The sequence below is a fragment of the Thamnophis sirtalis genome, unplaced genomic scaffold (assembly GCF_051295495.1).
Source record: "Thamnophis sirtalis isolate CommonGarterSnake01/CBP01778 unplaced genomic scaffold, rThaSir2_p1.2 scaffold_6, whole genome shotgun sequence".
NCBI lineage: Eukaryota > Metazoa > Chordata > Lepidosauria > Squamata > Natricidae > Thamnophis > Thamnophis sirtalis.
In genome coordinates, this window is record NW_028261386.1 from 60,234,848 (window position 1) to 60,251,655 (window position 16,808).

Consider the following 16,808-nt stretch of genomic DNA (forward strand, 5'->3'; position numbering starts at 1 on the left):
ATAATTTGTTTGTAGTAAGGCATCTCAGTGCAACAGACATATCAAGTAATAAATGCTTTTCCTTTTGAACAGGACTTCAGGGATTTTTCAAAGGGGAAGAAGCCTCCTGAGTCAACATCAGAACCTGTCACCCAACGTAGTGACTTCCTGTTGCCTAATGAAAGAGCCAGTCAAGATGGAAGTGGTTTTTCGTGCATTCTAGGTACAACGACTGATTCTGTTTATGCTCCAGAAAAAATACTGGATCCCTTCCCTGATAATATAGAAGATGAAGAGAAATTTCTTTATGGGGATGATGATGGTGATTCAAACAACTGTGTCTACTCTCAAAAGATAATGATGAGTAAAAAGAAAAAACGTGTAAGAGAGAAAGTAAAATATCTACCTATTGCAAAACCAAAGAATTTGAAACAGTCTGTAAAACTAAAGAATTTGGAACAGTCTGTAAAACCAAAGAATTTGGAACAGTCTGTAAAACCAGAGAATTTGGAACAGTCTGTAAAACCAGAGAATTTGGAACAGTCTGTAAAACCAGAGAATTTGGAACAATCTGTAAAACCAGAGAATTTGGAACAGTCCAGTGTGGAATATGACAAGATGCGTGACTTGCTTAAAACTATTGGTTTGGACATTGGAATGGCTGAAATAGATAAGCTTGCTGCTCGCACAGAAGAAAGGCTCCATGGGAAAAAAACAGCTTATGCTCTTAATCATCATTCAGTGGCAAATCATAAAGCAAAGTTAGAAGAGAAGCAGAAGCATTCTCTATCGCCATTTGATTCTTTTCCATCACCTGAAGCTCTGTCTCCTGTTTTAAAATATGACTACAATAACATCGCTATTTCAGGGCAAAATAAAGCTACTGACATGTGTGAGCAATCTAGTGTTCCAGGATCTGTAATTCCATCAGCTCCACCTTCTTTTCTTGATATTCCTCCTGGGTCCATCTCTGGTTCATGTCATGATGTTCCATATGTCTCTACGTTTACTCCAACTCAGTTCTTTCCAAACTCTGCTTCTCTCCCAGTAGCCTTACCTGACTATGATGTATACCAGCACCACATGGATTATGCAACTTCTGACTGGTGTCCTCAACAAGTGGACTCTTTATGTGCAAGTAAAACTGATGTTGCCGATCTAAAAGACAGATGTATAAATCGCAACCTTAGAATCATTGATACAATTAACATCAGCAAATCCAAGCAATTTCAAAAAGCTGCTACCACTACCCCTTACTCCAATCAGCTATCCAAGTCTTCTAAAAAAAGGGCCAAGCGAAGAAATGCTGCTGCAAGAAAAATAGCTTTACTGAACCACAAGGTGGGTATTTTCTTAATTTCATAATTACCATAGAATCATAGAAATTGATTTAGAATGGACATTAGAAATTGACTAGTCCAAACAATTGCCTAATTCGGGTCTCTGTTTATCACTTACAATATACCATTTAAAAACATAAAAACTCTGTTTATTTATTTCTGGTTAACAAGCGTTAACTTTTCCTTCTTTTCAGCATGGAAATGTAGAATATATTGTAGAATAAATATTGTAGAACTTAAAATATATAAACAGTCCTCTGCAAAATTCTAAGGTGGATAGATAAATATATAAATCTCTTTGTATCTACAGAGTTTATTTTAGCAATAGCAATAGCAGTTAGACTTATATACCGCTTCATAGGGCTTTCAGCCCTCTCTAAGCGGTTTACAGAGTCAGCATATTGCCCCCACAGTCTGGGTCCTCATTTCACCCACCTTGGAAGGATGGAAGGCTGAGCCAACCTTGAGCCGGTGAGATTTGAACCGCTGAACTGCAGATAACAGTCAGCTGAAGTGGCCAGTACTGCACCCTAACCACTGCGCTACCTTGGCTCTTTTTTTCATATATGCAATTCCCAAACTACTTAACTTCAAAGTGACTGGTCAGCTTCACAAAGTTAAAAAGCAAACAACAACAACAACATAACAAGATCTACAAAAAGAACACAGTAGTCCTGGGGAAACAGGTTAGAAAAACCCACTTTCCATCACCCCAAAAGTGGAGGGGTCAACTAAATACATTAACCCAGGGGTCCCCAACCAGTGGGCTATGGCCTATTGGCCACTGAGCTGTGTCAGTAGCTGAACAGAGTGCGTGCACAGCCCCCATTTGTGTGTGTTTGTTGCTGCAAGTGGTCACAAGTGCTCGCAGTCCCACTTGTGCAGGCACTCACGGCCCCACTCGCATGACCATTGTGGACACTCATGGCCCCACTCATACAGGCACTTGTGCCCTCACTCATGCGGGCAGTTGTAGCCCATTTGCACAAATGTTGTGGGTGCTTGCGGCTTCATTTGTGTGACCGCTCGCAACCTCACTTGTGCGAGCAGTGGGTGTGTGCCCACATGCATGCGTGTGTGCATGTGCCTGCCCCTTCCACAAAACCATCCCCTATTCTCCACTCAATTCCAGGCCGCCAACCCAGAAAGCTTGGGGAACTCTGCCCTAACCAAAGATCTGGGGGAAGAACGGAATTTTAGGGCTCTTTTGAAGGGAGATAAGAGTGGCTGCTCAATGAATCTCCAAGCAGATGTTTTTCTATAATGATGGGGCTGCAACAGAGAAATCCTGCTTTCTGGATTCTGCTAAATGATGATGCTTCCTCAATGGAACTCAAAGGAAGTTAACCCTGATTACTTGGGATAGGCAGATATTACAAGAAATAGATAGTCCTTTAGGCAGCTATGTCCTATACAGTATAGGACTTTGTAAATAATAAGCAGCACTTTGAATTGCACTCAGAAGATATTGATAACTAATATATCTATATCAAGATAGATATTGATAACTAATATGATGCAGAGGTGTTAATGGGTGTAGTGATATCTGTCTATCACAGCTTATGCTGCTACATTCTGAACCAGCTGTAGATTTCAAGTGGTCTTCAAGGGCAACCTGATGAAAACTATACTGCCATACTTCATCTCCAACATACGAGTGATACTAATGAGGGCTACTTGGTCCAGAAATGAGTTCAACTGGCATACATGTTGGATTTGTGCAAAGCCCTCGCTACCTGGATCATTGAGAAGGAGTTGAGAATCTAGGAAGACTTCCCCTAGTGGCATCCCCTTCTGGACTAAGTTTGGGAATCTCCAGAACATGGAGGTCCAAGCCACTTCACTTAGTAGAATTTAAGTTAAACCTGTTTTCCCCATCCAGACTCCAGCTGCTTCCAAGCATTGGGAGGAAACCTTGACAACATTGTTTTTTTAGTCATGGATTGAGATTCATAGTTGAGTGACATCCATGTATTCATGATACCTGATGCTGAACTGAGGTCAACTGATTGATGACCTTTCCCTTATGCAACCTCATATTAAGCAGGAGGAGCAAGAGCATCAAAGGATTTGGATTTGAATCTACTTACCCCCCCCCCACCCCAAATACTGGCTTGAACTGGCTGAGGAGAGTGTTCTCCAGTTGTATTCTCAACTGGTCTACAAGGATGGCAAGATCAATCCTATCAAAAATTGCTGAGAAATAAAGTAGGGCCAAGTTAGTTGCAACCACCTGCATCCTGGCATCATCAGATATCATCAATGAGCATGATCAGTGCCGTCTCCATACTGAATGTAGGCCTGAAACCCAACTAAAATGGGATCAGACAATCCATTTCTTTCATGGCTCTCTGAAACTGCAACTGACCTCTTCTCAACAATCTTTAGCAGAAAGGGGATGCTGGAGACTGGACAAATGTTGTCCAGGACATTTAGGTCCAGTGACAGCCCTTCACATTTCATTTTATTTTATATCCAAAGTTAAAATAAAGAAAAAAGAAGAAACCAACAACCATCAAATGCTAATAATAAAAATAAATGTGTACAAAAATATAACAAATGACATACCAATTTTTCTACATCATTAGTGTATGTTCAGTTGTAAGCTGACATATTTGTGATTATTAAAACTCTTTAAGGTTTGATGATACTGCAACAGGAGTGGATTCTGGCAGGCACTATTGCTGGTTTGCTTGTGAGCGCACTGCGCTCATGTGCAGTGTAATAAAAAGTGTTCTGTGCATACATAGAAGTGATGGTGGTGCCTGGAGAACTGGTTCGGGGGCATGGCAAGCCTGGGTTGCTGCTGGTTCCAGCGACCTAGACCACCAAACCACTACTGGTTCGTCCATGAAATGGTCTAAACCTGTAGGAATCCACCACTGTAATGCAACATAAAAGATGGACAGTTTATCACCACCTACCATAAGATCTAACACTTATTTCTGCCTGCATTAATTTCCTCATCCAAGTAATTGAAAAAGGCAGGCTATAAAGTCTTTTAATATATACCAAATGAAATAATGTTTTGCAGGAGTCTTTGGCAACAGAAGCCAGGGGCTTGTGCAAAATTTATAGATAGATGTAGAATGTTGATATTGTTCTCCAATTCAAAATAATTTTAATGAGTTTACAGATCTTTGCACTTGATATTGTATAGTCTGTTGAAGTCTCATTATAGTCTCAGGGTTTTTAAGTTTCAGTTCCATTTTTTGGTCATTAAATCTATCAATCTTGTGAAATAAACAATGAATAAGCTTGAGGTGAAAATCTGCATATTTGCTCTGAAATTTGTCAAGCCTTTTTTGGCATGAATGTCTATTTGCAAATGAAAACAAACAGACAGAAATATTACTAGAGAAAACAGGGAAAGAATTGCCAATTTTTAAAAAAATAGTAGGAAGGGTATTCTTGCCATTCCACTATAGTGTACTGATAATCCCATTTGTGAGCAGAAGTATTTGCTACTCTGTCCATAATATTTTTTGGCATTGTGAAATAATGAATTTAGATCTCCTCCTGAGTAAATGTTGCAAGTACTTGAAGCATGACAAAAGATTTATGCCTATGTTTGTTGATTTGAAAAGAGTTGGATTCTTCAGATACCTAGCGCCTCCCATCATCTTAGTTTAGTTTACTTTATTGTCATTGCACTTGGTACAAGAAAATTAAATGTCATCTTCAGTGTACATTATATATAAAAATTGAATTAAAAACCTCTTATTGTATTAATATTGCACTATACAGTAGAATTCAATATAATTATATAATTACTGCTGTGGGAGAGAAGCTGATTTTCAGCCTATTTGTTCTTGTTTTTGTTATCCTGTACTGTCTGCCAGATGGTAATAGTTAAAAAAAAGGGTGCCCAGGATGAGATGGATCTTTAAGAATGTTTTGAACTTCCTTAAGGCAGTGGGAGCTATAAAGCTCTTCCAAAGAGGGGAGAGGGCAATCAATGATCCTCTGGGCAATGATGTTAACCCTCTGGAGTGCTGTCCTATCTCTCAATTGGCAAACCATACACAGGTGTAGTAAGTTAAAATACTCTCTGTGGTGCAGCGGTAAAAGGTAACCAGCAGTTTTTCATTCAGTAGTTATTTCCTGAGAAGTCTCAGATAGTATAATCTCTGCTGGGCCTTTTGACCAGTGCTACAATATGAGTGCCTCAGGTCAAGTCCTCTTTTATGATAACACACAGAAACTTAAAACTAGCCACTTGCTCCACTTGGTCTCCATTGATAAGCAAGGGCTGGATGTCTGATCTATTCCATCTATAGTCCACTATAAGATCCTTCGTCTTATTGCTGTTAAGGACCAAGTTATTGTCTGCACACCACAAAAGCAACCAGTCCACTTCATCTCGATAGACTCATGGCCCCCAGAGATGAGTCCCATCACTGTTGTATCATCTGCAAATTTAATAATAATATTACTGGCGTGAATGGAAATGCAGTCAGGTACATAAAGAGTATAGAGTAAGGGATTTAACATGCAACCTGTGGTGTACCAATGTTAAGAATAATTACTGAGGAGATATGATTACTTAATCCGACTCTCTGAGAGCGGCCAGACAGGAAATCCATAATCCAAAGGCAAATCTTCCTGTACAACCTCTGCCCAGTCCCTTTGTTGATGTCAAAGATTTGCAACACATAGATTCAACAACACAGATTTGTCATCTAGTGCGGATTTCAGCCTCTAGCTTCCAAACGAAAATTCACTGCCTCGGGTGTACTAAATAAATTATTTCCTTACAAATTAAGAATATATTCCAGGCTTGTCACTTGTGCTTCGGTATAATGACTCCAGTACAATTACATACACTTCTGTTTTGTTAAGTCATGGCTTGTTTGTCCCCCCTCTCTCATTATGAATTACAGAACTTCAGGAAATTCCCAAAGTTACTAATAATTTCAGATAGATTTTATAAAGTAAGAAGACATGTTGTTTTAATGGAAAAATGAACACACTATATAAGAAGCTGTTGTGAGTAAAAGATAAATTACATTAAATATCATTTGAAATATATATACTAATGTAAAAAGACTGTGGATACAGGGACACATTGGAAAGTTGCCATGATGATCCTTGTAAGGTTGCTTTTACTTTGGTCAGTGAAATGGCATATTTTAATGTGCTAATTCCTTCTCAAATTTTCCAGGTAACAGAGGAAGGCATAAAGTCGGAGCTTGAACAAGAATCATACCATAAGAAACTCTTTTATCACAAGATTGAATTAGATAGGCTTTCAAAACAGCAAGGTATCACTTCCTCTTATTTTGTAATTTTTTTTTCTCCTGAAGAACTCCGTAATGGTGCTGAATACTACATAATCCCTGGAAAGTGTGTAATTATATTTTATGTCATTCTGAAGACATCTCCTAATACTACAGAAAGTCTCCAGATTACAATAGCAGTCAGGACCAGGAACTCCATCGCAAGCAACAAAGTCGTAGAGTGCAATGTCACATGACTGCATAACTTAGCAATGACAATTTCAGTAGTTTGGATTGCCATTCAGTTATACAAGGACTATGTGTATCATCATGTGATTGCAATTTTATCATTGACTTCACTTGTGGGAAGCTGGCAGGGAATGGGGGAAACCACAATCACATGAATGTGGCTTGCTGTGATGTTGTAATTGTGAGCTGGGTGCTAAGCACATGGCCACGGGAATGCTGTGACAGTCAGAACTCTGAGGAGGCATCGTAACAGTTGCTGAACAACAGTTGTAAATTTAGGACTATATGATCCTAAAGAGTGGATTATATATGCTGTATACTGTAGACAACATTACTTTTAATACATACTAAGCACCTTGATCTAAGAAAATTAAAACTTATAATTTTAATTACTTTAATGCATGTATTAAAATAATTTTCTTTTGTACCTCGCTCCACCCCTTCAATTTAGCGGAGATGCTGCAGAAGAAACGAAAAGAGAAAGACCCTTTGCTTACGGAACTGAGCAGATCGAAAGAAAACCTTGCAAAAAAGGTTGCTCAACTGGAATTGACTATTAAAATTTTAAAGGAGAAACAGAGCGAACTTGATAAAATAACTCATAGCGTGGAGATGAATCATTTTGGAAAATCCCAGAAATTATCTTCAGAAAATAAAGATTCTTCAGAAAACAACCTACAAAAAAATCCCCAAAGTGAAGAGAGAACTTTTAACTCAATCTAGGTATGTTTCTAGATGTTGATACAATTAACAATCTCTGCAAAAATGATTTGATATCATAATCTTAATTTAGTAATTCAAAATATGAAAAAGATATTTCCTTCCACATGTAATCCTTTTATCCTCCCTTCACACATTTCTGCAAATGCCTGTAATTGCCGGTAACTTTCATTATGCCTCAGTTAGCTCACAACTTCAAAATAAGAAAAATAAACCATAATTCGTAATTTCAGATTTGATATCTGTGCTTATTCTGAAATAGTGAAATTGAACGTTACTTGGGATTGATGCTCATAGTGGAAATGATGACCCCTTACACAATTGCCAAAATTTGCTCCATATGGCTGGAGTAATTCAGTGAACTAAAGAAGAGGGAGGTATCTTATAGGTAGTCACTCAGAGATAAGGCCCAAATAGAATTATTAGATAGCAGTTCTAGCCTATTTGTCTTTTCTCCTAGTTTTGTTAAAAGTGGTCTCATAAGGTCAGTTTTGATCAGAACTTTACTGATAACAAAAGAAGGAACAATTTTCATTTCATTTTCATTTATTTGACATTTATAGGCCGCCCTTTTCCCTGAGGGGACTCAGGGCGGCTTACAATTTGTAGGAAGGGAGTGCAAGACAAAACACAAAAAGAAAATGTGGAATATAATAAAATAAAACAATAAAACACAACATTCATTCAGCATTCGGGTGGGGCGAGATTAGGGTCTTATCCCCAGGCCTGACGGGATAGCCAGATCTTGAGGGCTGTGCGGAAGGTCTGGACAGTGGTGAGGGTATGAATCTCCACGGGGAGATCGTTCCAAAGCGTCGAAGCTGCTACTGAGAAGGCTCTCCTCCGCGTAGTCGCCAGTCGGCACTGACTGGCGGATGGAATTCGGAGGAGGCCTACTCTATGCGATCTGATGGGACGAAGGGAGGTAATCGGCAGAAGGCGGTCTCTCAAATAGTCAGATCCACTACCATGGAGGGCTTTATGAATGGTAAGTAGCACCTTGAAGCGCACCCGGAGATCAACAGGTAGCCAGCGCAGCTCACGGAGGATCGGTGTTATGTGGGCGAACCGAGGTGCGCCCACGATCACTCGCGCGGCCGCATTCTGGACTAGCTGAAGTCGCCGGATGCTCTTCAAGGGCAGCCCCATGTAGAGCACATTGCAGTATTCCAGCCTTTAGATGGATGATTTTTTAAAATAATGGCCTTCCTCTAGAACCGTGATGGTGAATTTATGGCGCGCGTGCCGCAGGCAACACACGGAGGCATTTCTAAGGGCACGTGAGGTGTTGCCCTGTCAGCTCCAGTGTGCATGTGTGCTCTGGCCAGCTGATTTTCGGACTTGATTTTCTGTCGTTTTTCCCGAACTTCCAGTTTGCGTATTGGGCTGTTTTTCTCTCTCCCCAGGCTCCTAGAAAGCCTTTGGAGCCTGAGGTGGCTGAAAAATGGACTTACCGGGCCCACCAGAAGTCAGAAAACAGGCCATTTCCAGCCTCCAGAGGGCGTCGGGGCGGAGTGGCCGTTTTCGCCCTTCCCCGCCTCCAAGAAAGCTGTGTGCGCATGAGTGGGGCAGGGGGGGGTCACGCGCGCATGCACAGGGGACACAGTGCTGGGGTCATTAAATTATGGAGGTGGACATGTGAGAGAGCGCATGCGCCTGCTTTTGGCACCCGAAGCGAAAAAGGTTCACCATCACTGCTGTAGAAGAAAACATTGATGTTTGAAAAGGATTATGTTGTAGCAAATAGGGATGAACAAAACAACAAATCCTTAGAAAATTACTGATGAAAACAAAACGTTATTTTTGTGATCAATAGTTTGTGATAAATAACTGTTAAGATATTTTGTAATGAAATTCTATAGAGGACTTTCTCTTAAATAAGTATCTTTTTGTTTAGTCATAAGGAAGTATTTGTTTACCTGGAGTAAGGACAGAAACCAGCAGAAGGAAACACCTAAAAGACTGTCCCATACCTGACCTGACTCTAGAGGTTAGAAGCTGTGGTAAGATTTTGAGATGAAGACTACAATTCTAGAGGTTTTTTTTTTCCTGTCATGATTTCAAGCACTATATTTTATTCAAATTTATTTTATGTTTCAAGAAAAGTAAAAAAAAAAGTTAAGAAATTTTGTCTCTTGGCTCATTAAATAACAGTACAATATATTTTTATCAATAGCATCTCCTCAAAGAAGATAATAAGCTCTATATTTTCTGAACAGTTGAAAGTTTCATTAAATTGCAGTTTCATTAAACCTAATTTTTAGGTTGCAGTTGTGAGAACATTTGATTAATTTTTGTTGATGGATTGCCACAGCTCAAAACTTTTCAGGAGAGGGTTTTTGTGTATAAAAATAATAATAGGAAGCTTAATGTGTTTTTGTTATGAGAAAGTAATTGCATCACTCAGTTTTTCCCCCTGGATAATGTCACCCTAAGATGCTTCTTGTTATCCATATTATTCTATTTTAAAAGAATGGATCTTTTAAGAACATTTTAAAAGAATGCCACATTATTCTATGAGTACATTGTATGGCATTATACTCTAAGAAAGAAGTCATAGTGCCATATTTATTTCCCTCTGGTCAGAAATTTTTTTTTAAAAAAAACATTTCCTCCTGACATCTACAAACACAAATCTTCACCATTGGAAGCCTTCAGAAAACTTTAATAAGTAAAACATATTTTCTCTTTTTTTAGTGTTCTATTAGTTTTTGCTGAAAAGTTCTTCACAATTTTAAGCTCAGCTCTAACTAAATATTTAATCTTCCAGTAGGCTTTGGAGCATTTTGGGGGGAAAAAACATGTCATAGAGCTTTGTTTTTACACTACTTCTTGAATGTAATGTAGAGGCAAACATGGAAATTTTAAGAAATTTTTAAAACAGAAAGGGGATGGTTATTTTGAAATATTTTTTTTTGCAAAAGTGCTTTTAAATAAATTAGAATTAAATTAGCCAAAAGAACTAGGCCTTTGTGGGAATGCTTTTTTTTGTTTATTATTAAAGAATGCATACAATTGGTGGATTGCACAAAACAAAAAATAACAGTAAGATGATGAGTCAGACTCTGAAACCGACTAATTAGTTTTTGACTGTGATGTTGAACATAATTAATTATATTAGGGATGAAAGCACAAAAATACAAAAAATGTAGGAAGCTTGCTTTTAATTTTCTCTTGTTTGAGACACTTTCAATTTTGGATTATAATACAATGTCAACCATTAGAAAAACAGCAAAAATGGAGGAGAGGAGCTCACTAGAGCAACCTGCAGAAAAAGGAATTACACCAGGTTTGCTTCAGAAGTAATGTTAGCAAATGGGCAAATAAGATAGGATCACTTGATACTAAATTGATAGTGCTTAAGAAAAAAAAAGGATGGCAAATGTCTGGAAAGATAAAACAAATCAACGACAAAATAGAAATTTTAGAGAGGACAGAAGTTCCTGACAGGGAGTTGGAAAGAGAACTAGATAATCTGGCTATATTTGATTAAGAGAATAAGAATTTGTTTTAGGACTTAGACAAGGCCATAGGGTTCTGGTGAAGATACTAAAGAGGAGATTATTAAAGTCGTGGCAATTTTTTTGGATTGAGCAGAGGAGGCATAAATTGATAAAAATGTATAGAATAAATTCAAGATTTGCAAGAACAAGAAATATTCCAAGGGATGCTTTCGTGCACTTTGTCAGGAAGAAAAAAGGATTAAGTTTTGCATTAAGTATTGGCAATATGGTTATAATTGCAGTAAATTAGTACCATAACTTTGTGTAAGGAGAAAGAAGTATTTTTTTGACTAAGATTAAACAGTAAAGGATCCCATTTTGATGGAACAAATTGGAAGATATGAATTTTACTTTTAAATAGAAGAGGTTGTAGTTGAATTCTGTCCAGGAAATTTGTGGAAATTTCTAGAAAAATTCAAAAAAGAATTGGAAGACATTCAAATGAAAGTGTCAAAGAAGACACAAAAACTCCAACAGGTGTAAGAGGAAACTGAAAGGGATACACTGTATTAGTATTGGTTATAAGTATTGATACTTATAAGTATTGGTTCTTCTATTTTTATGTGATTATGGATTACAAGTTATCCATATGTTTTACATTAAAATATAAATGTTGCAAATGCTTCCCGAAAGTTAAAAAAAAAGTCATTATTTGAAAAAATTAAAACGATATTATTTGCCTACAAAAGACACATATCGGAAAAAGATATAGAGTTTTCCTTCTCCCTTCTCACAGTTTTTGCAACGTGTGTGCATGCACACACTTTTGAAAGAAGCATCTCTTGCTGTTTGGTTTGGATGAAAGATTAACTGTTCTTGAGAAATAGAAGGCTTTTGAGTTAAAAGGACATGAGATTAAGTTGGCATGGATATTTGTGATACAATAAAGTTGAAGTTCATTGGATTTGGAAAATAATTGTTATTTGTGCTATATTGAGAATGGAAGAGATACAAATCCAGGTTGTACTCAAAAACATCTTTCTGGCTCTTAGTATAACAAGAAATAATAGACAAGAAATAATAGGCAAACACATTCGGCTAATTTATTGTGAGCTACTAATGTTGTGTTAGGAAGAATGTAAAATAAAAAACTAATGATAGAGGAACAATGGTTTTCTTATATACAATTACCAGAAAGATTTAAAATAGCTAAAAGAACATCATAAGGCTGAATTTGAAATAGAATTGTGTACAAATGATGAATATGCAATTGCTAAAATGTATAAACTTTTATTGAAATGTGAAATAGTACAATTTCTGGAAAGTTTGATAAAGTGGACTACTATTTTAATTATAATAAACAGATGAAACAGTGGGGAAATGTGTGGTTGAAAGGATCAAAATTTACACTATGTTATAATCTTAAAGATATTTTTTTATACAATGATGTTTTGTAAGTATATGTCACTGGAGAAATTGCCTGGAATGTATAAAAGCACTTAATTCATATTGGATATGTGAACAAGAAGAAGAGACATTGTATCATGCTTGATGGATATGTAAAAGAGCTATAAAATTAAGACTTTTCTTTTTGGAATTGATGGTCAAACAATTGGAAAAAAGTCTTCGAAATTTGTTTTTGTACTTGATAAATGCAGCAAAGTTATTATATTCACAAACATAGAAAGATTTGGCATTCCCCACAATGGAAGAATATTGGATACAGATGATGGAACTTGGTGAGATGGCAAAATTGTTTAGCAAAAAGACAATTTCTATGTTTACTGCGGACAAGAAACCCCTTATGGACTTTTTGTACAAAACTGAAAAAATAAACGTGTGATTTGTGGTTTTTAATTATTAGAAAAGATACATTACAGAAAGAATAGAATTAAATTGTAACTAAAGAGTGAATTTATGAATGTATCTACACAGGTAATCCTCAACATGATCAGAATTGGGACCAGAATTTCTGGTGCAGTCATAACTTATCAAGTGATTAGACCAGATTTTATGACCATTTTTATGGTGGTTATAAAACAAATCATTGTGGTCATTAAGCAAAATTGCATGATTGTTAAACAAATTCAGCTTCCATAATTGTTTTTTGTTAGAAACCAACTGGGAAGGTCGGAAACCACAATCACATGATCGTAGGATGCTGCATTTGGTCATAAATGTGACCCAATTGCTAAACATCTGAATTGTGGTCACATGATCATGGAAGGGGTTGATACAATGCTTTCAAATGTAGGGACAGGTGGTAAATAATTCTTTCAAAGTTGTCATGACTTTGAATTGTCATTAAATGAATGTCATAAGTCATGGACTATCTGTAACTTTTAAAAAGAAGATTGGAAGGTACTTTATATCTTTTCTCTTTCTTTTTTATTTTTCCTTTCCCCCCCTTTCTTCCACTTTTACCTTTCTCTTTGATTTCTTTCTTCGCTTTTTTTTACATTTACATTAGTTTTATTTTCCTTCTTAATTTTTTAAATAAAATTACTCAAAAAATCTTAAATTATGTTTTTAAAACTACAGATGTAATTCATTAAAAAATCTTAAAAGTGGTCAGACTCTTAATCAGTTGGAAACAGAAAAAAATAATTATCTGACTAAGTGAAATATGTTTTACTGCTGGATAAGCCTACCTAATCCTACCATCTTCTGAAAACACAAAGTTGGAGCTCTGTATTTGGAACTGGTAATATATTTTTTTTGCCAACTGAATGACACCTAAATTTCACACTGAAAGGTCATTTAACACAGTTTGCAGATAGTCAAAAATCTGTACATTTATATTTGGATAAAAAGTATTAGTAACTAATTCCTATCTATTCACTAATCCGATGTATGTTCTTGGATTTTTAGTGGAAGTTAATAAATGGATGTATTTTATTGAAAAAAACCAGACTCAACCTTTGAAGTACACAAATGTAGAAAGTGTGTTTCTAACTAATATTTAGACATCTCACTGCATTCCTAAAAAATATTGATCCTTTTTTAACATGAAGTAAATGAAATAAATACCAGGACCATGTCATGCTGTAAGTCAGTCTGAAAGCCTCAAGCAACATCTAATGAAGTGGCATCATTTTCCGGCAGAGATGGTGGGAGGGGCTACAGCTGGGTTTGGAGAAACAGCCGTGGCTTGAAGAAACAGTGCCGCAGCTTTAAACAGCACGCTGCAACTTGAAGACAGCGCGCTGCAGTTTAAATCACAACCGTGGCTTCAAAGGCAGCGCCACGGCTTGAAATAACGAAGCGCCGCGGCTCAAACAAAAGACAGCCTTGCCTTTGATTAATTGCACCGAATGTTGGGGGAGTGTGTGGCTTGCTGCAAGCTGGCTGTCGATGCAGAGGTATTAACTGGAGGCGCGGCTTCTCCACGAGGCGCAGTGGCCATTTTGTGCACCCATGAGCCGGCCATTTTGTTGGAGGTGTCAGTGGCCTGCTTTGCGGCTGTACATCAAGGCTGGCAAGTTATTGTCAAGAAGCCTACATCGCGGACATAAACCAAGGCCGGCGGGCATAAAACGAGACACCTGTAGCTGTTGCTGAGCAGCCTTCTACTTTGTGGCATACGTGAGTCAGACATGTCTACCACAGGCCCTGACACAGCACAGGCCTCCATGGGGGCCCAAGGCGAGATTCATGTTGAGGGACAGGGCAGGCCCTGAACCAGAGCAGTAACCAAAATTATTTCTGCCACGCAGTTCTCTGCGGATGCCACTTTAGATGCTGTCAAATTCTCATCCTGAGCTTTATTCACCTCAGTGACATCCAGATGCCTATTGTGGCTGCGCAGTTGGCAAATGGATAATAAATCCAAATGGAACCTAGCAGCAGCCCCATATACAGGCACCAATCTTTTTGGAGAATCATTGGACCCGATTCTTAGCGAAAACAAAGATAAGAAGAAGGTCCTTCTCACGAACACCAAGAAGCCGGATGCTCATCCGTCTTCTTACTGTAGGCCTTCCTTCAGGGCCCCTGAACCAGACTCGCCAGCAAAGGTACTTCCCATATAGGTCCGATAGGCAGAACCAACGCCCCTTTTACCAGGACAGGGAAGTACCAGGGGCAGCCCAAACGGCCCTTTTGTGGGAGGGTTGCCCCTTCCGCAAAGGGAAATGACTCCAACCCAAGTCATCCCATTGGCGGCCACCTGGTGCTCTTCGCGGATCAGTGGGATCAGATTACATCAGATGTGTGGTCAGGTCCACTGTCAGGGACAGCCTCCATCTAGAGTTCCTCTCCTCATCCCCGACGTTCTTTAGAACCTTCCCCACATCCCGGGATCTGGAACGCAGCCACCTGATGGATCTAGCCATCCAAAATCTGCTGGACATTTGGGTGGTGGAGCCGGTCCCAGAGGTGGAACCCGGGTTGGGCCTCTACTCCAACCTGTTCATCGTTCCGAAGAGCTTGTGGGGCCGGAGGGCAATTCTGGACCTGAAGCGCCTCAACTTTTATCTGGTTTACAGGCGCTTCAAGATGTCCACCCTCAGGTCCATCCTTCTGGGAATCAGGCAGTGGGATTACCTGGCGTCCATGGACTTAACAGAGCCTATCTTCACATACTGATTCTACCATTCCATTGCAGATACCTCCGGTTCTCACACATCGGGTGCCACTTCCAATATTGAGCCCTTCCCTTCGGCCTAGCCTCAGCCGGACTTTGGCCCGCCTATTGGGCAAGATGGTGTCTTGCATAGGGATAGTGCCCTGAGCCTGTCTTCACTCCCGGCCTCTACAATGGGTGCTCATTCCCTTTCAACGGCACCACATGAGTAACTCCCTGAAGGCCATTTTCCTGTCACCGGGACTTCGTCTCTCTCTGCGGTGGTGACTGTCTCCTACCCTACTCTGGGGGTCAGAGATTTGGGAGGCGGATCGGGTTACAATCACAACAGACATGAGCCTTTACTGGGGGGCATTGATGGACTCAAAATTGGTGCAGGGCCATTGGATGATCTCAGACCTACGCCACAACATCAATTGGCTGGAGCTAAAGGCAGCTCACCTGGCCCTCCTTCATTTCCGGCACTCAATTCTGAACCGCCATGTGCTTCTCCTGATGGACAATGTAGCCACAAAGGCCCACATAAACTGCCAGGGGGGTACCCACTCCAAGTGCCTCTGGCTGGAGGCCCTGAAACTCGGCTCCTGGGCAGAGAAGCATCTGGCGTCAATAACATCAGGACACATATCTGGCACGGCCAACCATCGGGCCAATTGGCTGAGCCGCACGACAATTGACAACGGCGAATGGCAGTTGATTCCCAAGCTGTTTCAAAGGATCTGTCTTCACTTCGGCACACCATTGATGGACTTGTTCACGAGCCCGGCAAACGCCTAACTGCCACGATTCTTCTCCCACTTCCCGGCTCAGAATGCAGAAGGGACAGATGACCTCAGGAGCAGATGGCCTCCAGGCCTACTCTATGCCTTTCTCCCTCTCCCACTAATCCCAGGGACCCTGAGGAAGATAGTGGTAGAGAGGGCTCACATTATCCTAATAGCACCATACTGGCCCAGATGTCCCTGGTTTGCAGACCTTGTCCAATTGTCCATCTCTCCTCTGTGAAGGATCCCTCAGGAGGAGATCGCCCTGTGCCAGGGGGTTCTGGTCCACCCGGGGTTCCAGTGGCTCCACTTGACTGCCTGGCACTTGAGCGGCGCCTCCTGAGGAACGCAAACCTCGGTCCCAGAAACACAAGCCAGTAAACAACCAAAACAAACTTGCAAAGGCAGAGGAAGTCCAAAGAGAAGGGGCAAGCTGAAGGGGCAAGGCCAGAGTCAAGGTCCAAAGGACAAGAGCGATTCCACAGGATCAGGCAAGTCCAAGAAGCAAA

General features: G+C 39.6%; 1 protein-coding gene across 3 annotated transcripts in view; it reads left to right on the forward strand.

The window, feature by feature from the left end:
* The window catches only part of LOC106542975 (zinc finger protein 318), a 45,683-nt gene that overhangs the window by 12,361 nt on the left and 16,514 nt on the right, over positions 1-16,808 (forward strand). The window contains exons 4-7 of one of the 3 annotated variants that reach the window (XR_015696960.1): positions 73-1,320; positions 6,484-6,583; positions 7,239-7,510; positions 9,405-9,510. Coding sequence is in view for 1 of the 3 variants with exons in the window: in XM_087717957.1 (XP_087574083.1) it covers positions 73-1,320; positions 6,484-6,583; positions 7,239-7,510 (1,620 nt within the window). In the remaining 2 variants the exon portion in view is untranslated. Of the gene's footprint in view, positions 1-72; positions 1,321-6,483; positions 6,584-7,238; positions 7,511-9,404; positions 13,217-16,808 lie in introns of those variants that run through there. The other 2 variants (XR_015696961.1, XM_087717957.1) reach the window with 2 other exon arrangements.